The sequence below is a fragment of the Rhipicephalus microplus genome, chromosome X, assembly GCF_043290135.1.
Source record: "Rhipicephalus microplus isolate Deutch F79 chromosome X, USDA_Rmic, whole genome shotgun sequence".
NCBI classification, from domain to species: Eukaryota; Metazoa; Arthropoda; class Arachnida; order Ixodida; family Ixodidae; genus Rhipicephalus; species Rhipicephalus microplus.
The window spans coordinates 54264901-54289418 of NC_134710.1; the positions used below are offsets into that span (position 1 = coordinate 54264901).

At 43.6% G+C, this 24518-nt stretch overlaps 1 protein-coding gene and 1 non-coding gene across 2 annotated transcripts in view; both read right to left on the minus strand.

Moving 5' to 3' along the window:
• Positions 1-2386: 2386 nt before the first annotated feature.
• The window catches only part of BBS9 (Bardet-Biedl syndrome 9), an 83281-nt gene continuing 61149 nt past the window's right edge, over positions 2387-24518 (minus strand). The window contains exons 18-22 of the mRNA XM_075881195.1: positions 23862-24014; positions 23501-23683; positions 19805-20000; positions 6466-6558; positions 2387-2582 (exon numbers count right to left, since the gene is read on the minus strand). Of these exons, the coding sequence (XP_075737310.1) occupies positions 2473-2582; positions 6466-6558; positions 19805-20000; positions 23501-23683; positions 23862-24014 (735 nt within the window). The 3' untranslated portion in view covers positions 2387-2472. The remainder of the gene's footprint in view (positions 2583-6465; positions 6559-19804; positions 20001-23500; positions 23684-23861; positions 24015-24518) is intronic.
• TRNAT-CGU (transfer RNA threonine (anticodon CGU)) lies at positions 7210-7282 on the minus strand. The gene has a single exon. It is a non-coding gene; the product is annotated as a tRNA-Thr (tRNA).

Sequence of the window (24518 nt, forward strand, 5' to 3'; positions counted from 1 at the left end):
CAAATCTGAGCACACGGGCCTACAGCATTGTCGCCTTCGTCTAAAATGCAGCCGCTGCAGCCGGGATTCGATCTCATAACTTAGGGGTCAGCAGCGGAGTACCTTAGCCAATATATACCACCACGGCGGGCGAAACCACGTTATAATGATAACATTGCAAAGCTTTTTACGTACCAAAGCTACAATATGATTATGAGGCGCGCCTTAGTGGAGGTATCAGTAAGTTTCGACCATCTGGTGTTCCGACATCAAACGGGCCTCTAGCGTGTCACCTTCTTTGAAATGCGATCACCACGTCCCAGGAAAGAAAGGAGCCAATAATGTAAGCTAGAAATGTCGACTTGCACCCTCGGGGTTAGCTTATTTGTAAGCTTTCAATAAACATCTCTCCGTCTCTAACGCGGTGTCTTCAATAAATCGGTGTCTGTACTACGGCGAAATGTGAATCAATCCGCTTTTTTTTTTTCATTTCTATGCCCTTTACTACGCAGGCGAAGACCCTCGCAACCCGTCCTCAACTCCCGGCCACCGTGTGGCCTTTCGCTGTTTGGTGTCTGTTTTTAGCTGCCGAGCTGATGACAGCGTTTCCCGTAGTGACGAGCAGCCCCCCGCTGCGCTCGCCAAGGCCGTTTCCCTTCCTGTGATTCACTACAGCCGCGACAGCTATCATCACAGAGGTGACGTGAGACTCTGCACCACGTCACATGCGAAGTTTACATGACTGGCGATAGCGATCGGGCGCAAGTGGCGCGCGTTGGGCGGCCGAGAGGGAAAGCTGGCCAGTGCGCCGACCCTCCGCTCGCCGGCGAGCCGGGCGGGCCCAGGCATGCCCACGTGCTGCGTGACTCCCCCAGGCAGTTTCCGTCAAAGCATCCCGGGAGGCAAAAGAGACTCGCCGACGATTGTTGTGTCAAATGTTGGGCGCAGATGATTGTTTTACTCTCCAAGAGCCCACACGGCATTAAACACTTCCCGAAACAATGCGCGAGTATGAATTCGAAGCCGAAGCTGTCTATCTCCCAAATTTAAAAGCGCGATGCGATTCCACGAGCCCGGACCACTCGAAATCCACGGGGCGGACGGAAACGCAACGCTCACTTATTGTATTACCGAGCGTAAAGCATCCTGCGTCCTCGCCAATTGCTACGTGCGGCCATCAACTAAACGCTGCCGTTTGCGTAAAATCATGATAGTTATACAGCGGTAATGCGGCCCGTTTCTGCTAATGTACACTGGCACCGGTAGCGCGTATCACGCAAGCCACACAACAGGTACGTGTTTGGCCGAAGCTTTGCGGGACAAGGGCTTCGTCAGATTCAAAAATTCGCTTTCTAGTTATGCAAGCTATAGCTGCCCAGCGATATATATATATATATATATATATATATATATATATATATATATATATATATATATATATATATATATATATATATATATATATATATATATATATAATTTAACACAGTTTAACAAAACATCGCCCTGTAGTGGTGCCGAGCCTGAAAAAAAAAAGCGGAGCTGGGCAGCCTTTGTTTTTTTTCTTCAGTTCTTTCTGTATTTGCTGCTCTATACCTTTCTTGGTAATCTTTTCTTTTTTGTGTTTTCTTTTTTCCTCTTCATTTCGATGTATTTCTATTTTTCTTTTTCTTCATTTTTGTTTGTCTCCTTTTGCATTTCAATTTAAATACGTAGTTTGTGTTGTGTTTCTCAAGTCATCGCAGTGTTGACCGCGCACTTAATGTCGACATCAAGAAGTCACTCGAACAACAAGCGAAAGAACTTACTTCTCTTTGGTTCGAGCGCGCGCTCAATACACTACAGCTCGCTATATGATATACGCACGGTTTTGCCTGCGTTACGCGAAGCTACAGCAAACGACAGCCCGGAATCCGAGCTTTAAAAAAACAAAAAAAAAACAAAAGAATTTCTCGAGGGGCACTTCGACTTCGGCTGCAACGTCTGCGACCGCGCCTGTGGCAGCACGTTTCTGCTTCGATGGCTAACCGTCTGTACAGTGTGCTTCGGCGGTTTTTCTATGCGTGTAGCTTGAGTGTGTGTAAAATGCGTGCAATCGGGGAAAATACGTAGTGTTTACTTTTATGGTGCACCTTCAACTGGAAGGATTGCTGCAGATGTGCAAATTCATGCCTTTTCTTTCCCTTGTCGGCGCTTAAGAGCATATACTCATACATTGTTGTAAAGTACACGCGCTTCTGTCCAATACAAAAGTATTCATCGGCGATGAAGCAGCATGCGAGGCACTTCGTCAATCATGAAACTACGTTCGTGGTTGCACCTGATTATTACCAGCGCCCCCTGCAAAATATGCACTCGTTCTCGGCATTAAGGGTGTATCACATAAAAAGCAGAATCAGACACTGCCATGAACGCCAAGTCATTTTATACATGCACCCGCCTTTCTTTTTTTTTTTTGTTACTATTATTATTGCAACCGCTACGGGTACAAAATTAAGGACTATTCCGCTGCAAGCTGTTGTTAGAGCTCTCCGTTTCTTGGGAATCAGCCATCCAGTCTTGCAGATCGCTTTCATCGCCGACTGGCTTGCTTGTCGATGGCCCTATAAGGAAAAGACAAATTACACTTTAGTTGTTTGCCGCTCTCTACCTACTGCCATGATGTTTAGGTGTAAAGACATGTATAACAGAAACTTGCTTTCTGTCTATTTGGATGTTTGGTTTCTTGTAGTTTTGGGGTGCTTTAAAATTTGCAGGTGGTGAGTGGGTGCGAAACACACACACACACACAAACACGCGCGCGCGCACACACGCACACACACACGCACACACACACACACGCACACACACACACACACACGCACACATACACGCACACACACACACACGCACACACACACACACACACACACACACACACACATTTACACACACACCCATCCAACCATCTCCGATCCTACTCAATACTGAAAAAATTGTGCAGGCGTATATGACTGTGAGAAGTAGGTATTTAGGTGTTATATTTCGCAAACAAAAATTTTTGTTGCTTAAAGGGTGCTTTGAAATTTGAACACCCAAGTGACACTGTGTCGCGCAAGTTACAAAATATATGTAATATTGCTGGTCTGAGCAATTACAACGAAACATTTTTTTATTTATTTTCAAGGAACTGATACTTAAGGATTATGATAGTTTATTCATTTTTCTTTTAAATTTCTTTAGTTTTGGAATTTGCGAAAATTGCAATGTGCTGCATGTTTAGCCTTGTTTTATAAAAAGCACACATATTTTCATGAGTAATATACTCACAATATGTGTTTTGTGGGTTTCTATAATAAATTTTGCAAATGCTTCAAGAGCGTATGACGCAAAAACCTTGCCACAATATTGTGACAAATTTTCTTAATGTAGCGGTACAAGTTAAAATACGGCTTTTGTATTGTTGCATAGTATGATTTTTTACTAGGGCATATATAAAGTTGCGAAAGAGTAGTTTTTTTTTAGGGAAAAAAACATTTTCCAGCTGAACAACTACAAGGTAGGAAAAAGTTTGTCTTTACTTCGCCTTCACTGCATAGCTCGTCAGCCTAAGATTAGAGCGGGGGCTTTTAAGCAGCAGATAATGCATGTTACGCAACTTCTGTTCACTTGTTTTGGTAATACTGTTGCATAGCACGTCAAAAAAAAAAGGAATAGTAATAAAGTTATGGAACGGTATCCTTTATCTTTCTGCTTTGGACCCTCAAAAGGCAGGTTCTATACAACCGTTTGAAGTACCAAGGGTCAAAATAATAATCTAGTCGACGGCCTGTAGGACAGTATTAGGGCGTTGTGTTTCGCTTCTCATAATTAATGCACATTGTCTTAATATTATTTAACGACTCAAGCAAGGTATAATACTTTATTTAAGGTGTTTTCATGGTGTTTCAGGTAGAGGCACTGGTTTGCATGATAAAATGATGTATCCTAGGTGTATGCGTTAGACATGATTCGAGATCGTCTCACAAAATTAGAACTATTTCCGTTTCGCCCCTTTTCTGTTCTTTTGCTTCTATTCTGGAGAATAGAAGCTCTTATTCTGCAGCCTAAACCCACGAGGAACGATTGCTCTTTCGGGCTTTTAGCTTGTTCGTATACCTCTTTACGTGGGTTTAAACGTGGGTTCACGTGGGTTTATCGGGTTTAAAAGTTTACGTTTCCTGCCATATAGGTTTACGTTTCCTGCCCTATCTAGAGAATCCGCCTTCGTTCGTAGAAACTCGTGGTATCCGCATTGCGGGGACTCGACCGTCGAGCTGAAATAAGCCAAAGTGCGAGCACCAATAGCCATTACATTGTTTCAGTCGGATTACCCAAGCTAGAATGGCCTAAGACATAGACCTCGTAAACGTGCAAACTTCCAACAAGCTAGGTAGGTGGCGCCATCTATCGTGGTAATAATGAACCAGGTAATCACAAAATTGTAATTACAGAAACATCGTGCATTGTACGTCTAGTGCAAAACAAAAAACCGCGCAGTGGTGTTATTAAAAATGAGTTACCTTTTCAACCATTTTCACCCCAAAAACATTACGCGTAAGCCAACGTGTTCATGACTGTGGTTGCACGAAGTATCACAAGATGCCGACACCATCGTTGCGGTAGCCTTGTAATTTTAACGCTTTTGCGCATACGAGGATACTGTACGCGATAAAAGAATGTCTCGTGATTTCGCCACACTGGTGGTCCAATCATATGTAAGTGAAATGCAGTTTATATACAGTTAGCATCACCATTTATAGTTTGCGAAAACGCAAAGGTCTACACGTTTAAGTACGCACGCAAACGTTCACGTAGGAGGAGCTAAAACGCTGAAAAATATCCGTTCCGGTATGACGGTAAGCGCAAACAGGTATCCGGTAACACGCTAACGTAAAGAAGTATACGTAGAAGCTAAAACATCACTGCACGCGTCCGGTAATTGTTTTTATAAATAAGCTCGGAGAACAAAGCGCCAACCGCTTCTTTTTGTTTAATATTATACTTTATTTCAATTACTTAGGTGCAGCTACCAAAGTGGTATATTTATATCAGAATGCAGAATGTTCCAGCACTAAATGCTTAATCCTAAAAATGGGAAACTATTGCTTCAGAAAGTTTTTCCGTAAAGTAATGCATACGTTATACGCATACGCACGCCCATCACTTTTTTCAATTCTTTTTTTCAAGTACTGCAGCACTATACAGTGCTATGCAGCCATGGTGAATATTTAAACGAAGAACTAAAAAGAAGTAGCATAATATGAAAAAAAATGTAGTAACCTTACAACAGAGTTGCTATGAAAGTTCACACATGCATATACACGGCTTTTAAAAATTTATTATTATAGATCTGAAGCAACATGAAGATGCCTGATAATCGTGCAAGTAAAACCACAGTAAGGTAGAGAGGTGTGTGAGTTGGAAACGATGCATGCTTGGAAAAGCCGCACGAACACGACGGAGATGCAACACCAGAAGGACACGGTATACGAGCGCTGTCTATAAATTGAAATTTGTGGGAAAGAAACTGAACGAACGAAAAATTCTTGCTCACACCAAGCGTGAGCTAGAATATTAGATCATGTGAGATAATTAGCTAAAGGCCTTCTGTTTTGTTGGCTGCATTGCGTGGTACGTAAATTCAGCAATTTCTTTCACGTGACCTAAAATTCATGCGCACGCATGGTGTTAGCTTTGCATGCATCAGTTTTGTTTCAATAAACTTCAGTTAAGACAGCACTCGTACTTTATCCTTCTCGTCTGGTTTGATTGATTGATATGTGGGGTTTAACGTCCCAAAACCGCCATATGATTATGAGAGACGTCGTAGTGGAGGGCTCCGGAAATTTAGACCACCTGGGGTTCTTTAACGTGCGCCCAAATCTGAGCAAACGGGCCTACAACATTTCCGCCTCCATCGGAAATGCAGCCACCGCAGCCAGGATTCAAACCCGCGACCTCCGGGCCAGCAGCCGAGTACCTTAGCCACTAGAGCACCGCGGCGGGGCCTTCTCGTTTGGTTTGATTTTCAAGTGTAAATAAGACTGACTCCACAGCACAAATCCATTCTGAATTTCTGGCCCGTAGGTGCACCCTGCAACATACTAAGATGTTGCTCAATTATAAAAATCTGCCTATATTACAATAAATTTACGCATATTTAACAAGCACGATTTCAATTTAAAGTAACACAAATGTAAGGCAAAGAATGTGATTCTCGCAGCTGGTACCAATTTGTTAGGGTTTAACGTCCCAAAACCACCATATGACTGTGCGAGACGCAAGTAGAGGGCTCCGGAAATTTTGACCACCCGGGGTTCTTTATAACGTGCTCTAAAATTTACGTAAGCGGGCCTCAACAATTTCGCCTTTATCGAAAATGCGGCAGCCGCAACCAGGATTCGATCCCATGACCTGCGGGTCCACCGAGTGCCTTAGCCCCTAGACCAGCGTGGCGAGTCGCACCTGGTATTGGTGATGACATTGTGGAAGCAGCGTTCAGAGAGAAAACTTCCGCCTTAGGCTCCTTGTGGTCGCCATCTTTGCTTTGGTTGTCAACTGTAATCAAAATAACGCGACTTAGTTCACAAACTTAACGTAATCCTTATCTGATTATTTTTGTGTATGAGTTCAATGCGAGCATTGAATAGAGAGGGATAGAGAAAAAGAAAAATATAAGCCAGGTAGAAGATATATATATATATATATATATATATATATATATATATATATATATATATATATATAGAGAGAGAGAGAGAGAGAGAGAGAGAGAGAGAGAGACAGAGAGATGTGAATCACGAGGAGAAAACGTGAATGTCTGTAGACTTTTCACAGATATATTGTCAGGTTCACTCTTGTACAAAAAAAATTGTCGAACATTTTCAGAAAGTCGAACTGCTGAAAAGGATCAGAGTAAGTCTCCATCAAAACATTTTTCATAATACTTTAAATTTACAAATTTCGACAAAAGTGCCGTTCACCATTCTCCTATATATATATATATATATATATATATATATATATATATATATATATATATATATAAAATAAGGGAAAGAAGTGTATACCTAAGGGCTCGTTTTTCCGTGTTTTTAACACAATAATAATGAGATATAACAGACAGTAATGCCAAGGAATGTACAGGGGAAGTTATTAACATTAATGGAATGTAAATAAGAAGAAAGAAAAGTGGATGAAAAAATTACCAACTGTAAGCAGGAATCGAACCTACGACCTTCGAATTACGCGTTCGATGCTCTAACCACTGAGCTATTACAGCGGCACTCCCTCCATCCACTTTTTTGGGTTTATCTGTGAATTTAGAAGTAGGAGCGACAGTCAGCGCCATCTATAAGCCAAACAACGAGTGTGAAAACACTCTTATGCGCATGTTTGGCGTCACGTAGCACGTGAACTTATATATATATATATATATATATATATATATATATATATATATATATATATATATATATATATATATATATATGTATATATATATATAGGGGATACTGCCGGCTGAAAATGGAGACCTTGCAGGAGTGGTATTAGGGGTGAAAGAATCACAAACACTTGTACAAAAAAAAAGATAGTAATTTTCAATACACGCACAGGTATACACAATATGCTCACGTATACACACATATAACTAATATAGTCATACATGCACATGTACATAAGGCAATTTTCGATCAATAGTATTTTAAACTCATAATTTATTAGCAAGTATAATTAGGACAAGCCTAAGCACACGCATAACTTCAGACACTTATATATATGCTCATACATAAACTTGATTACGCAAACACATGCGTGTAATCGGTTGTAATTACAAGTGCACAAGAATATCTATACTTAATTCCGAGAAATGAAGCAGTGTTTTTTTATGATTTAATGGAGTCGAATGAGGGAATGTTTTGTACTGATTCAAGCCACTCAACTGGAAGAGCGTGCCAGTGTTTATGGTCCGAGAAAAAAGAAGAGCTTGAGTGTGTTGTGTTTGAAATGGTGTTATCAATTCGGCATGGCGATTTCTAGTTAGTTATGACGTCAAAGGTGATATGAACGGAGAAGCCTGCAGTGCAAAATGTTTCTTTTTTAAATGAAAAATGACCCTAAATATTAGGACTTTAAGGTGAAGTTGAAGTTCCTGTATTTCATTTTCTTGCATGATGACTGTCGGCGAGTCTGTCATGCGGTACTTAGACAAGATAGACCTAATGCATTTACGTTGAATCATTTCAATGGCATGGATGTTCTTTTTAGAGCATGGGTTCCAAATAATGCAGCATACTCTAGAGTACGTCTAATTGTGGTTTGATGGGCTAACAACAGGCTTTGGACGTCACATCACGGACAGACGCACAAAAGGTACTCAGTGGCCTCAAAGGTGCCACGTACCTCGCAATTTGGACTGTCTGTGCAGCTTGGAATGGGCTAAGGTATTTATATTTTTACTTTTTATGTCCCAACATACTACTACGGGGCGCCACAGAAGAATTCGATAGGGGAGAACACGATGTTTAAAGAGGCTCCAAAGTCAAATAACTATTTACGTCATATTGAAAGCTCAATGTATGACAACATCCAAAACGACGATAGTATCAACAGCAGTGCCCTACTTACCAATAAATTAAGGTAAATGCACAAGCATACATGCGCCTCAGTAGGTAATTCTCCAAATGATCCCGATGACGTCAGACGAACCGCCCACAATGAATCACTAGTAATTGATCTTGCTGTAGTAAATAAAGAACATTCCATGCATCAAGAGACGCAATTTAACGCTGCCTGTTCGTTTCTGTTTCATTCATGAAAAAAAAAACGGACGTTCTCATAAGGGATGTCGTGAGTGTTTCTAAAATTCAATTTTCGCGTGGTTAAACTGGACAGGTGATGCCATCTAGCAGAGCCCAGTTGAAACAAAACACGTCTGCTACCTCGGAGCCAGTGGCAGGAAATTGATCAGTGGTGGTTGCTGTGGCTCCCGCTGCTTTTGTTCTGCTGCTACTAGTGTCGGCGGCTGCGCAGTAAAGCCGGGCAATGTTGTGCACGGCAGCAGTGACGTGACACGTTATGCTTTTTGAGGTGGGTAATTTGAAGTGCGATAACCCGATGCGGATCACCAAAACCTAATTGTGTTACAAAATAGGCCCTTCCTGGCACAAAAGTAACACTACGAGGTTTCTGGACCGCAATTTCAGCAATCAATGTCGACTTCATAGTTGCCTTTAGTGTCCCTTTAATATCTAGTGCAGACTGGGCTCCATTTTGTACGCCTGCCTGTAAATCCATAGTAAATCTTCGCAGACGCTTTTATGTCCGCAACATTTTAATGGAGAGTGCGGATCCTCCCAGAATCAACATCCACGACAATTCAACGCAGCGGATGTTCCTTAGCTGCCTCTGCGATGGCTGATCACGACGAGAACGAGGATTCGTAGGAAACTTCACCAATCGTGCCTTTTTTTTTTAAATTAAGTGTATGTAAGGACAGGTTGGTGCCAATACATGGCGCCGGCTACTCCGCTTCTGCACAAAAGTCGACATCGTACATTTTGTAGCAAACACAAGGCTATACATATGTGCATAGCACAACACTTACACAATGAGTTCACGTTTTTCAACACTGAGTGTCCACACCACACATAAATGTGTCCGCACCACACTGGGTTTGTAAAAACACAAGTAATCGCGCCAATTTAAGTGTTCACAGAAAACGTGAAAGTTCAATAAGATGTCTAAGGTGATCTTGTCGCTTAAACACTGAACTGTTTTCAGAAACGTTTTCCCAAAAATATCGTACTGAAACACGAAAATACTGTTATGAAACATACCAGTTAACAGTGAAGTACATTTGTTTTTTGTTTAGTACTTCTGGACTATTTCTGATTCCTCCAGAAAGTGAACAACTGCATGCGCTGCAGAGGCTTGTAGCTTTCCTTTTTGGCCATGGACCCAAGATTTTTGCAATTGATGGAGGCCGCTTATCCAAAGAACTGAGTTGTTGAAAAGATTCTTTGGAAGTACGTCATGATTTTCACAATGCACAAGAATGTGCTCCACGTCTTCTTGAGCTTCTCCACATGAGCAGGTAGGACTGCCAACTTTTCTTATTCTATACACGAAAGCCTTCGTGTAGGCTTTACCAAGACGAAGCCTATAGATGACTGTTTCTACTGATCAGCTAACCTTTAACGGAATATTAAATTCTATACCGAGATTAATGTTATACAACACAGAGTTTTGCGCACCATTTTCGAACCAGGTTTCCGTAGACAGTTGACAGCTCAGCTTATTGATTAGACACCGTGCATCGCTCATCGACAGAGGTAGCAGTGATATATTATTTTCTTGATGTGCTGCATGTGCAATGGGATCAGCTGTGTCATTTCCTGTGATTCCACAGTGGCTTGGCACCCTCTGGAACATTAACTGTGGTTTATATTTTTGCTATAGCATACGTCCTCTGTATTTCATATGCGAGCTCACTAGCTTTGTTGCCCAAGCTGATTCCTTTTAAAGAAACTAATGAGGACTGTTAGTCACTGATAACTACCCATTGAAGTGAACCTGGCTGTAAACATATGAAACGATAAGCACAGAGTATTGCATAGAGTCCTGCCATTGTGAATGTTGTGAAATGGCTGAGTTTAAAAGCTCTTCTCACTTGGTATGCCAGTAAAAAGAATGCCGACGTAGAGCTTTGATTCAGACATAATAGTCTTCAATATAGTCTTCATAATTGGTGTAAAGGTGTGTTAAAGTTAATTGCTTTATTACAAATATGGGCATATCATTCTTAATATTTAATCCCGGAATCGAAGTTGTAATATCTAGGATAGAGAGTCGCCATGGTGAGTGGGATGCACATGGAGGCCAGTACTCGTGTGTAGGCAGTAAACTCTTGAATTCTACTCTAGTTTTATGTATTCTCGCAGCTTATCTCTCCTGAATAGCTCGGTATAGTGGATGATTAGCATGTTGAGTTGCGAACCGAAGATAATGCCGGCAAGTTTCCGTAAATCTCATAGCATGGACAGTCGGTTGAGGAGACCCCGCCATTACTAAAGCACTGGCAGATGCTCGCGGTACAACAAGACATATACGAAGGCTTCTGGCCAACAATCTTTGAATCCTCTCCTCTAAGTTACGTGATATCCCATGTAAAACCGGAGCAGAGTAAGCTATTCTTTTTCGAATGATTGCTGAATGTACACGCAATAAAGAAGAACATGAACTACCCCATCTCACTCCGGTCAGTCGACGTAATATATTGATTAGGGAGTTGACTTTGTCTTCTAATGATTTTATCTGTGGTGCCCAAGACAGACGTCTGTCTAAGATAACCCCTAAAAATTTGTGCTGTCGCACAAGTTGTAAGCGCTGAGAGTCTATCTGAAGTTTGAATTTCTTAAGGCATTTCCTTGTGAATTGAAGGACAGACGTTTTCTCATGAGAAAGAATCATGCCTCTGCTCTTAAAGAAGTCATTGATTATTGTCAGCCCATCTTGAAGTTTTTGCTGAACTGCTTGAATGCTCGTGTGTGATGCCCAAATGCACAGATCGTCTGCATATATGGAATATTTGAAGCTAGTAGGTAAGATATGGGATATTTCAGCCATAACGCAATTAAATAAAAATGGGCTTAGTACGCTACCCTGTGGAACTCCTTGACTAACTTCATGCTCTTTACTTTTACCGTCAGCTGTGTCAATGAAGATTTTCCTGTCTCTTAAGAATTCTGCAATCCATCTTAGTGTTCTGCCAACTATTCCCAACTGAATTATACCGTGTAGTACATGAGCGTGGCTGGTTGTGTCAAATGCTCACTTTATATCTAGAAATACTGCAACGACGATTCTTCCACAGCTCCTCTCATGATCTACATAAGTTACAATGTCTAGAATGGCATCCATGGTGCAGCGGTGTTTACGAAAGCCTGCCATATTTTCTGGAAGCACGTTCGTACATTTCACCCACCACTGAAGTCTAGCGTCTATCAACTTTTCCATAACTTTACATGGACAGCTAGTCAGGCTGACACGACGGAAATAATATATGGATAAAGGAGGTTTTTCGGGTCTGAGAATTAAGACCGCTCTTGCAACTTTCCAGGAAGGTGGAAGGCACTCTGTTGTCCATGCATCATTAAATATCTTCAACAAAGTATATGTGGCCACAGGACCCCGATTTTTTAATGCTGCATATGTTATCCCATCAGGACCAGCTGCTGCCCTTTGTCGGCACGCTGCAAGAGCGTTATTTAATTCTTGCAATAAAAACGGATGATCTAGGTCATCATGATGTCTATTGAGAGAAGACGTAATCAATGCTTCAATATCCCCAACAGACTTAATATATTCAGGCTTGTGCCCGGCTGCACTTGGCCGCGTAATATGCTGACAAAATTCGTCCGCAACGGTCGTTTCCGGTACATTCTTCACTAAATCTAAGGCTCTAAATGGTTGTTGATGTGTTACTGTCTCACTTAAAGAGCGTAGAACATTTCATTATTTTGACTCACGTGTAAGTGGCGTTAGTGAAATGCAGAATTCCCGCCAGCGCTTTGTGCCTAGTCTATCCAGTTGTCGACTCATGGGGTCATGCGTTTTTTGACAGTCGCGGTAATCTTCAAGTAGACCCCTGCGTCTGTATTTTCTTTCAGCTCTGCGGCGAATGGCCCTAAGTCTTTCGTATTCAGCGTCTACTCGAGCGTAACCTTCAGGAATTTTAACGAACTTGGAACACTGATTTAATTTGGTTTCTATGAGTGATACTAAGCTGTCAGTGTCAGTAACAGTATCAGCTTGGTGTGATATATGATAACGAAATGTTTGCCAGTTAGTTATCCTTGCTGAGGGGCTATATTTAGAAAAGCGTAGTTTTGGATGCTGTATTTGGATAGGTAAATGATCACTACCCATTGTTTCAATGTCTGTTCGTCATGAAGCCTCAGATGCAATATCATATGAGCAGAGCGTGAGGTCTAGGACACTCGAGTAATTGAAACCTCGTAGGAACGTCACTGAACCGTCATTTAACAAGCGCAATGAACTATCCTGAATTGCTTTTTGTAGGTCCTTTCCGCGACGATCGCAGTAGGCACTTCCCCACATGACATTGTGAGCATTGAAATCTCCGCAATATATCACAGCTTTCGTGTACGTCTGGAAAAGTGCTGTCAATGCAGAAAGCGAGATATTTGTGGAAGGCTGGAGATAAACGCTCACTACTGTTATATTTACTCGACCAAATCTAATCTCACATGCTACATATTCTGGATAATCCGATGATATAGCATTCAACTGTACTGATGGCAGATCTTTTCTCACACATATCATCGCTCTGCTCGGTCCTGTAGATCTATATAGAGGACATATACACAACGTAGTTCGATAACCGAAAAGTAGTGTCTACCCTGGCCTCTGTAATACATAACACTGGAAAGGAGCTCTGAAACACAAATTTTCTGAAGTCTGCACACTTAGTGTGAATACTATTCGTATTCCATTGGAAGATCGCGACATTTTGATAACAATTATTCATGTCTTGCCTGCGCAGTGACTGTTGTGGCTAATTGTAACTCTACATGTTCCATCGACAAGATGGCTTTGACCTCAGGAAGGTTGTTAGCCTGTGAGATCGCGGCTAGTACGGCTTTTGAAGCCGAGAATAACATTGGTATGACAAGATGAGCTATCGACACAGAGGAGTTTTCTGGTTGCGTTACACTTACTGGACGCGATGTGCTCGTGCTTTCTCGTATGTTAACCACATGGTTACTTTTCTCTCGAGGTGCCTCCTGAAACTCTTGTCGAGCTTGCTGCTGGCTTGTTGATGTCCCCGCACTTTTCTCTTGCTTTCGTTGTCCTCTTGCAGCTTGCGCGTACGTCATTACAGGGTGCTGATGTTTAGGTGCTTGCGGTCGAGGTGGCCATGCAGGGTTCATGATGTTCACGTTGGGCTCAGGCGCGTCATGCTGTTGTGTGCGACCGTAGATGATGTTATGTTGATATTGAAGAGAAGCCGCCTTGTTCTGCGGGCATCCAGAAAACGAAGGAGCATGACGCCCCTTGCAATTGGCACACTTAGGTTGTGTTATCGATTTGCAGTATTTGTGATGGTGGTCTTCGGCGCATATTTTGCAGCGCCTTGTTCCTTGGCAGTTTTTTGCCAAATGTCCGAACCTCTGACAATTATAGCAACGTCTTGTTGGGCCCAGATATTGCTCAAATAGATGGCTTGTAAATCTAAGGAATACTTTCTCTCGAAGAGGTCTGTCATACCTGAATTGTAAAATCACACTTCTCAGTGGGAGCGATGCTACAGTGCCATCTTCTTGTCGTATGTAACGAGTCTGGCGTCTAGCCAATATCACTCCTGCCTCTCTTAAATATTCTGTAAGTTGTTCTTCTGTGTACTCTAGAGGCACATGTCTGATTTTGCCTACATTTCGCATGTAGGACTCCGGAATGAATGTCTTCACCAGCAAGCCAGCCACCTGCGCACAAGACAACAAGCTTTTGGCTGAAGTAAGAGAGCTCACGGTGACTGAGAAACTTCCATCTTTGTTCAGTCAGAAAGAACGCACTTTCTCTTTAGCAAGTGCAACAATATCCGAGGCTACAACGTTTGGGTTTATTTTCCAGAAGGTTCTCGTTTCCTCTATCGGTCGGAATACCACAGGAATTCTCTCAAATCTACTCTTTTTAAATGTCACTTGAGTGAAAAACTCTGCTTCCTCATCAGGTTCAATATCTTCATCAATAAAGGAGTAGGTCGATGTCCTCTCTTGCATGTTGTCCATCTGTTCTTTCACTCTCACCTTTTTCGCAGAGCTTACTTCGTTCGACATATCCTCAGCTTTCCTCATCGCCTCCAAAACGAGTGTTGGTGCCCTGATGTAAGAAACCCTGGTAGAACCAGGTTGCCTTACATGCTCGTCAGTTCCAAAGCCACGCTGTGGTAAAGGTGGCCCTTGCCACACTTGCACATCCTGGCTGGTTCCGTCCGCCACGGTGACGGTGATACGTCGGCCCTCAGTACCGTCACACCACTTCCTGCTGTCAGGAGTTACAGCTGATGTTGTCCTCAACACTGTGAATAGCTTTTCACGGCTGTGAAAACCTTCACGGCTGTGAAGTAAAGAACGTTCTTCTATCACTTCGTCATCTTCATTTCGTGCCTTGTTTAACCACGCAGCAACCAACAGCGCCGTATGCAGCCGTCACTAACCGCACCGTCGTTGTAACCCTACCGCATTACCCAGGCGCCTTTTCCAACAGTGACGAGGATGTCAAAAAAATCGCTTCAGCTATACGAACGGGTGAGCGCACTATACAACTGCGACCCAACGCTCATGTTAGCCAATACTCTTTTTCACTTTCAGGGCACGGCCAAAGTTTGGTTTCCTAACCATGAGGAAGAGATCACAAGTTGGGACATTTGCAAACGGTAACTCATTGACCTCTTCGGCAAGCCAATTGGGCGTCATCGTGCGCCCCAGAAAGAACTCGCGTGCCGACTCCAGTCTTGCACCGATTCATACGTGCCATACATTCAACAGTGTGCTCACCCTCTGCCGCACGGATGACGATAAGATGTCAGAATCCGAAAAGGTTGTCCACATACTGAAAGAAATCGCGGATGATGTCTCTGCTCTTCTCGAGTTCCGCAACTCATCGACAGTGTACGACGTTATTAATTATTGCCGATGCTTTGAGGAAGCCAGAAGTCGTCGTATTATCATTCACTTTTCGCGTCTTCTTAACGCGGCTGCAACATACCTGCGAAGACGTCCATTCACAACTAGCCACTGCTCTTTCCGACAATATTGTGTGCATCGTCCACCATGAAATTGAGGCCACGTTTCCTATTCCTGATCAAGCCCGTGCCACTGACGATTCTCACGCAACAATTTCGTTAATCCACACCGTTGTGCGCCAGGCACTGGTCAACGCCGAACTTCAGACGCTCTGCCCAGTTAACAGACCCGACTGACTTCGCAGTGTACCTGATATGTCCTGCGGTTCGTACAACCGTCCACGTTACAGGAACTCGGCTGAATGGCATACCTCCGATGACAAACCGATCTTTTTCTGCTGCAGAGAGTCGTCCACATATCACTTCGTTGCCACAGTTGCTGGAATTGACAGCGATGGACGCACTATGCCAACAACCGGCACCCACCTAATCGTTCCCGCATACCGATACGCTGACCAGGACGATGATTCGCTATCCATGACCACTCAAGCAAACCACTCACCATCGCCATCCGGACGCCTGCCCCACTCACCTAAACATCACCGCTCTGCCTCACCACCGCCAGTCCTCGGAAAACTAACGGGCGCAGCTCCTAGTGATGAGCCTGCCTTGACGACCCGATCATAAATTCCTCTAGACACGCTACCAAGACACAATACCTTCATCAACGTAAATGTAGACGGCACAACTGTAATATAGCACTCATTGACACCGGCGCTCACATATCGGTCATGAACTGCAGCCTTCGGGCTCGGCTAAAGAAAGTGATCACCCTTGCTTCTGTCACTGTAGCCCGAGTAGTGCCACATCAGCTGTCACTGGGATGTGTGCCGCCCGCGTCACTGTTGCTGGACGTCATACCTCTGCTCTGGTTTACATCTTGGACAATTGTCACATGAAATCATTCTGGGACTAGATTTTCTGTCAGAGAATACCACCTTAATTCACTTTTCTGTTGGTGTGTTCTGCTGGTGTTGTTCCGAGATAGCGGGCGCGATCTCGGAGGCCATGTCTCGCTCCACCTAGATGCTGCTAGAGCTTGCAGAGGCCGCTGGTGTGGCCGTGTTGACGGGATGCCATGGCTGCTTCCACCGCGGTGCAGGTGGTGGTCTCCTCAAAGGCGCGTGGCATGGGTGACTGCCTGGGGTCGTTGTGGTGCTGCCTTCCGATGCACTATAGGTCGGCGAATGGTAGCTTACCAGCGAAGCCTCGTGATACGCGCTGCCGGACTTCTTAGAAGCTCAGGTTCAGTTGGAGTTTGATAGTGCGAATTCCTTTTTTTACAGTGAAAGCTGTTATGAGATCGAAATTCGGGTCCCGCGTGGTGCCGTAGCTGTCTGCATCCACAGCCTGTGTCCGTAACCACTGTCGCACGAAAGAAAAAAAATACCTAGTACAAAGGACACAATAAGGCTCGAAGCCGGGTCCGCTGCGTGCCAGCCCAGTATTCTACGACTGACCCACGCCGGAGCTTGGGACTTGCTCGCAAACTTCCCTTAGCTATACTTGTTGTCGGGAAATGAATCGCGTTACTTTGAGTAATGAAACATTTTAGAACAGCAAAAGAACAACCAGGCGTCACACAATGCGAATAGCGTAACGAGAGTCCAATGCTCTCACCCATTACAAAAGCTAGTTCTTGATCACCAATTAACTGTGGTGCATACCCACTTCAGGAATAATTCCTCATCGTCGTCAGTCTCTGCATCAACAATTGGCACGAAATTCCTTGCAAGTGTTAAGTGGATTCTACGCTTCTCAGAAGAATGACGAAGGATGGCATAGCGAATGCGGGCCTACTATACCGTATTATAATTAATGCCGTAGCGGCTACCCAGCAAGTGTGCTTGCAGCAGTTACCCCATCAGTGCTTAGAAACGGCTCTGAAAGGCCGCTGTGACTGTGCTGCGCCTTCCGCGCAGGCCTGGAGTTTTTTTTTTTCTAGCAAGGACACGATCTGAAATGCGCGGAAAGGGCTCTATCGCTGATGACAAAATGGGCCTGAGCCTCAACATAGCATTCATCAAAATAGTGTTTCACTGTGACACATTTTGTACAATTGAAATGCTCATGGCAAACGTATACATGCCCGAACATACGGTACTTGAAACAGCGCCGATGGTTCGGGATGTAGGACCTGGTACACCATTTGATATATCTTGTTTTCAGTACGCCTGGTAGTGTACTAGTTCCAAGGGTGAGCATTGCCGCCATTACTCAATCGTTGCGTGACCAGGAATGTAACGCAAAGGATAACTCTTCATTGCGTCCTAAAAAAAATATTATTTTTGTATTCCAGTGTAACGTGAGGGTCATCTATAGCCAGCGAAAATTGGGGAGGCGTGGGGGGGGGGGGGGACCCTTGTTAAATTCGAGTAAGCGCAGCAGGCGTCTGGTCGGTAGTCACCTCTCCTCATTTTCATCGGCTGCTCATGTACGCAATTTTTCTCCTTCCATCCGTCCAACAGTTCATTATCACAGAGACCTATGAAGTTATCGTCTGAAACGACACCGTTATGTTCATTGTGTGGTGTGCCCGAACAGAGATGGGGTTGTCGCTAAATGCCACAAAGCTTCTTCACTTTTCATGTTTGTCTTTGACTTCAGTCAGCAGGCCTCCACTCGCCAATTTGATGGCCTTGAAACCACTTCCAGTGGTTCTAAGTGAAGCATCTAGATAATAGGAATTAGGAGATATTAGTCATTTTCGTGACTGTATTACCTGGATGAATCACGTGATACATTGGATAGATTTCATTTTTGTTCTGCGGAAAGAATGGGGCTTCATCGGCGCTCCCTCTTCTACCAAAAGTATGATCAGGGAGGAGTGGAAATGCGTTCAAACCCACGAAAGATGATTTGATTTTGGCAGCGACTAAAGCCGCCCACCATCGAGTCCAACAAAGGGTCGCTACAATGCTGCAAAACTTGCAGGAATCTCAGACACAAGTTGTATGAGACCACCATAACCCCACATAGCATGTCCAATATTGAGTAGTATACACCAATTGAGGTAACCCTTGCTACCAGAAAAAAAAACAGAAACTGAAGACAATAGAAGAAAGAAAAGGTGAGGTGAAAGATGATAGACGAAAATATCAAGGGAAAAAAGAGACAGGAAAAGGTGGCTGCCAACAGCCCTTGGGTGGATCAGCCCAGGGGTGCCGTTTACGTGAAGCCGGGGCCAAAGAGGTGCGTTGGCTCCGCCAGGTGGCCTTATCGGATTAATCACCCGACATCGGCTTAACCCACACAATCCCCTTTTTTCAGGATACAGCAAAGCCACGCATGGCGAGGAGTGGGAGGATGTCGACCCTCCCATCCTTCTGGCTTGGGTCCGTTGTGACACCGCTCATCAAAAACCTGCTTGCACAAACGCCCCTGAGGGGTGGATGAAAAAAAAATATATACGTTCACATCAGGTTCCACAAGACACTGCTAGACAAAATATCTAATGCGAATAGCACAAGCATTTAGAGTGTCCCGCATCGTTTTTATGAGAGACCACAACCGCTTTGAGACTGAAAAAGGCATAGCCGTGAACTTGCTCTAGAATACAAACCAATGCGCCTTTCAGTGAGACGTATTGTCACCTAATCATTGACGAAGAAATAATCTGCGCTTTACGATAATGCGCTTCCCCAAACTAGTTGGCCGTCCTTCGTAAAAAGTAGCCGACAGCACGGTTCTCTTCCTGTTTGCAGATATCGTGGACTAAATTAATGGTACGTACAGTGAATATAGGTGCTTTCGGCTATAATATAAACATTTTTTATAGTGAAAGCCTCTAATAAAGGTGGCCTTTGGGCATTGTAGTTGGAAGCATATATTGAGACTCTTCAAACTTTGTTGCCGTCAGCGACATACCTGGTGCATCTAAAAAAGCAAAAGATTTGATTTTTTTGGCGTATTTACTGCAACAAGGCGGTGCTAGACAAGACACTACACGTCACTCAAGCATTCTTAGCTACGAATGAACAGCCGTCTCGTAGGCCTGCCGAATTATTCACGAATATATCACGCAGAAAAGCTCACCCTTGCCACTTGGCAGGTCATTCTGCGACAAGCACCGACCGTCAAGCACCTTCTCGAAGATGATGGCGATGAGTTGCTTGAGCCGGGCAACGTCCTTGAGAGGCGTCAGCTCCTTGGGCACCGGTGGCAGTTCATCGTCAGGCTGGCCCATCTGCAGCTGGTAACAGATGGCCGCCTCCAGCTTCTCCTCCCATCCCTTCCAGAGCGTACATAAACGGACAGGGGTTTTCGATGACATATGCAAGAAAACAACGTTCTTTAGGGTTAGGCCGGCTTCTCACCGAGGGACATGCAAATGCAACCTCACTGCGTTCAAAAAGAATTCATTGATGGGCTAGTTGGTACGTGTCTTGATATATAGCGAGTCCTCGTGCCTTAGCTCTGCAAGTACGCACGATATATCTGACTGCGTGCCTTACTTTTCATCCAATTTGGGTTAAATTTATACAGTTACTTTTTTTTCCTCTTCTCTCCATGAGCAGTGATGTTTTACATATGGTTGCGAAGCAGACAAATGTAGACGTCTGTAAATGTTCAGCTCAGAAGTATGCGCAGGTCCATATAGCAAGCAGCCTTGATAAAAGTATGTTCAGGACAAGCCCTTATTCCAACCAAGAAAATGCGACGCACTAGATAGAGTGATAGATAATAAGCTTAGAAAACTCAATGTACAAGAAGAAAGTAAAACATCATTATCGAAAGATTGCATCATGAGGAAAAGCGACAAAACTTTATATAGCCCTGGCCACCAGAGAAGCAACAACCCACGCAACTTTTCACAGTGATCTACAGCCGTCGATCTCCCTCTATCTCCCTCAAGGCTGTTTCAAATGTCACGACTGCTGCTGCAAAAAAAAAAAAAAACCATTCCGTTCGCTCTGTTCACAACCGCCGCTAATGACGGTTTCGTTTCACATGGGCTGCGAATGGTCGGCGATTTTCGCTCTGCGACTGGCACGGCGAAGAAAATTACCTGCTGCTGTTCATTGTGGCAGACACACTGCCCAACTTTTCAGACATAATGTGACAATGTGCTCATTATGGCATTATTGAGTTTTCAACGGTGACGAAAAGCACGCGGGTTTTGTCGCTTAAAAACACTTTATCGTATAAATATCATTTTTAAGTGCGCAACAACGGCCAACACCTAAGCAAACATGTCAACGCAGTTTTAAAGGCTTGGCCCGTCCGGCACTATTTCAACGGCTTCCTACCAAAAAATCTCTTCGCCGTTGTGAACAGAGCGAGAAATTTCCAACATGTTCATCGCTCACTGCTGACCCTGCATGCGGCAGGAGTGAACGTCCCTTCTTGTCGCTGCGAGTGAATTGGCAGCCTGAAAACCGCTATGTTTTGTGTAATGTGAAGCGGCCTACACTCTCTTTCCGGAGTGAAAAATTGACGGTGGTTTAACTCAGTTATGCCAAGCGTGCGTCTTGTTCTTCCTCCGTCTTCTCAGCTGTCTGGTTGCTTTCGGTTTCGTTCCGACGACGAAACATGAAGTCAGTCTCTGCGACTCACTTTCCGTATGTGCCGACGAATTCCAGCAAGCCCCTCTTTCTCTATTTACACGATGCAACGCCAGCTCCTAATCTGTTAATCTGTTGTTGCAACGTGGTTTCACCGGCTCCTCCTCTGCCGTCGCGACGGATGGCACGGCGAGCGACTCTGCGCCAGCGGTGGTGCCGAGCCGCTGGCGCAAATACTGACAGTGTCTAGAAATATTTCTAGATACTGACAGTATCTAGAAATGTTGCGGTCAATGTAGCTCTCGCTGCAAAACTTCACAGCTTTTTTATGGAGCCTTGGCTGCGACGCCCTTTATTAGTCATATTATTATTATTATTATTATTATTATTATTATTATTATTATTATTATTATTATTATTATTATTATTATTATTATTATTATTATTATTATTATTATTATTATTATTATTATTATTATTATTATTATTATTATTGTTGTTGTTGTTATTGTTCTTGTTGTTGTTGTTGTTGTTGTTGTTGTTGTTGTTGTTGTTGTTGTTGTTGTTGTTGTTGTTGTTGTTGGTGGTGGTGGTGGTGGTGGTGGTGGTGGTGGTGGTGGTGGTGGTGGTGGTGGTGGTGGTGGTGGTGGTGGTGGTGGTGGTGGTGGTGGTGGTGGTGTTGTTGTTATTGTTGTTGCATAGGAGAAGCTGTTGTTTTCTCCCAGCCGGGCGTTGAGCTATGGTATACCTCTATGGCTGCAAAATGCAGTGTAAATTTTTACTCTTTTGCACGAACTACCCCACATATTCCCTCATAACATGGTGCTTGCCTCTAAGCACTGAAATTATTGACACTACTACTACGGCTCAGCTGATTGACAACGAAAAGGCCGTCATTTAGCCGGAAGTGACACAACATAGTATCATGCGTACAAGGCCGTACCAATGTTTCTTTAGTTTTGAAGGGCGTTTTTCAGTCCCGCTACTTATTATTTTGTCTGAGCACGAAGACGATGTCTTTAGACCATATTCTGGAAGTGTAAAAGCCCGGCTTTTTTATTCAATTGACATAGCCTGCATGCAAATTTAACGCTGCATTTGTAAGAATGGCAGCTTTCGCCCAGAAATTATCTACGCAGGCATGAGAAATTGAAGCCATAGTGCATCAGTGTGGGGCATTTTTGATAGTGTAACTAAGCCGGTAGTTCATTCAGAGCAATACAGATGAGGAAGGGGGGGTCTACTTACGTAGTTGTAGAATACTCACTTTTTCAAAGATATCAAAAGTTCAGGGACAAGACACAGCTCATAAACTCCGAAGTGATGAATAAAGTATTGGAGCTCGTTTCGCAAAATTTCTACAAATTATATAAAGCAACATTAATTTTCATAACGTGTGATGATACAGCGCAGCCGAAGCCTTGTTGTGTACATAATAATACCCAAAAATTTTTTGTTTGACTACTTTTATTCATCATCTGCTATGCACATGCTGGTATCATATTTCATTCTGCGTATATTATCTATTAACAATAAGTATGAAACGCTGGTGAGTTTTGTGAACCATAGAAGCAAAAATTGACCCTACACCATTGAACACACTCCCGATTAATCAACTTAGACACCTGAAAGTTCTATTGAACTCGGACACTTCGCTTAATTCAAGGTACTGTCTGTAAACACCCAAAAACAACTGTGTTCAACTTGTGGTTCCTTACTTCATGAGGATTTCGGTTCTTGTGGTTAGGAATAAATATACGCGGTTACCCGTCTTGAAGTTGGCGCTGCCTCTAAAGGGATATACGCTATTTATTAAAAAAATAATTTTCTTTCGCCAAATGACACTTTCCATACCCACAAATTTTGTGCGCCCATCATGTCCTACAGGGCAGAATTGCTCTAATTATTAGCGTTTGACTCCTTGGATGTGTGTTCGCACCATTTCCTCACAACATGGTACACGTCTCCTGGTGCTAATAGGACCAGTGAGTGCAACTGAGCTTTATCTGATTCTCAACAAAAATATCACCATAACAAGCGCATAAACAAACACTCTGCGAATCACGCAGACAGTCGGAGAAACATCAGGCAAAAGTAGGGATGCACAGGTGCTATATCGTGGGTCCTCCAAGCCAAGTAAATGTCCTTATAAAGTCATCGTTTTTGTATCAACTCTCTCTGGGATAAACGTGGAATAGTTTTTTTTTTTTGTTTACCAGATTCCTACCTCTGTAATGGTTGCGTCCAGGTCTACATGAAAGATGTCTTGTAAGATCTTGTGGTCTTCAGTACTCATTTGGGTTTTCAGCTTCAGTAGTAATACAACCAGTTGACTCGCGGAACTGAGCTTCGAGAGCATGCGCTGGTATTCGCCCTTTGTCTCCACCGCGCGCTTACCCAGGCCGAGAAGCTGAAAAAAGAAGGGCGAAAGGTATGTATCGCAAATGTGTCATTTCGTATTTACAGAAGTCAATTGCATGTGATGGCTACAAGCATAGAACAGACCGATGACTGCCGTGCACGCTGTTTCGGGGAAAGAGAAAGAAGGCGGTCCGCAAGACAGACAGCCGACCATGTGTAACTCTCACCTCTCTCTGCGTAACTTCCAACAAGGAGTCTAAATTGTTCAGTGGAGTGGGAGTCTTGTCCTTGAGCTTGGTGAGAACACACTTTTGTACTACGCGAAATTGAGCTGCTCTTTGGCTTAGTAGTTCTTCAACTTCTAGTGCTTCCTGTCTCACCTGTGAGAATAAAAGAACCAATCACGGTTATTAGCGGTCGCTACCAAAGTCATGGTATTTACGATAACGATCAACCCATGACTGCGTCGTGCACCGCCTGGTGACACGGCCACAGTCGTCTAAACATCGCCCATTTATCGGAAGTCCCCATACCACCCTACTAAAGAGAGTCACAAAGCATCGCAGCAGCAGCCTTTTTAAATGCGATCACTACAGACTTCACCAATGTTTATGTTCTCACATAAGTCGCCAAACTCACCCATGACTCGACTGTCTCAGATTGAGTCAGATTAGTGCGAGCCGTGAGTATGAGCCTGAGGGAGTTTGGGTGAGCAAAATCTTCGTGGACTTGAGTTCCATTGAGTCCCGTTTTTGGTGAGGCTGAGTCAAAACGAGTGCAGGTTGAGCGAATTTGGGTCAGTCTTAAGTCAGACTAAGCCTTAAAGGCAAAATATATTTCTTGAGTGAGTCTGAGTGAGCTCCACGTTTTAAGGTGAAAGGCAT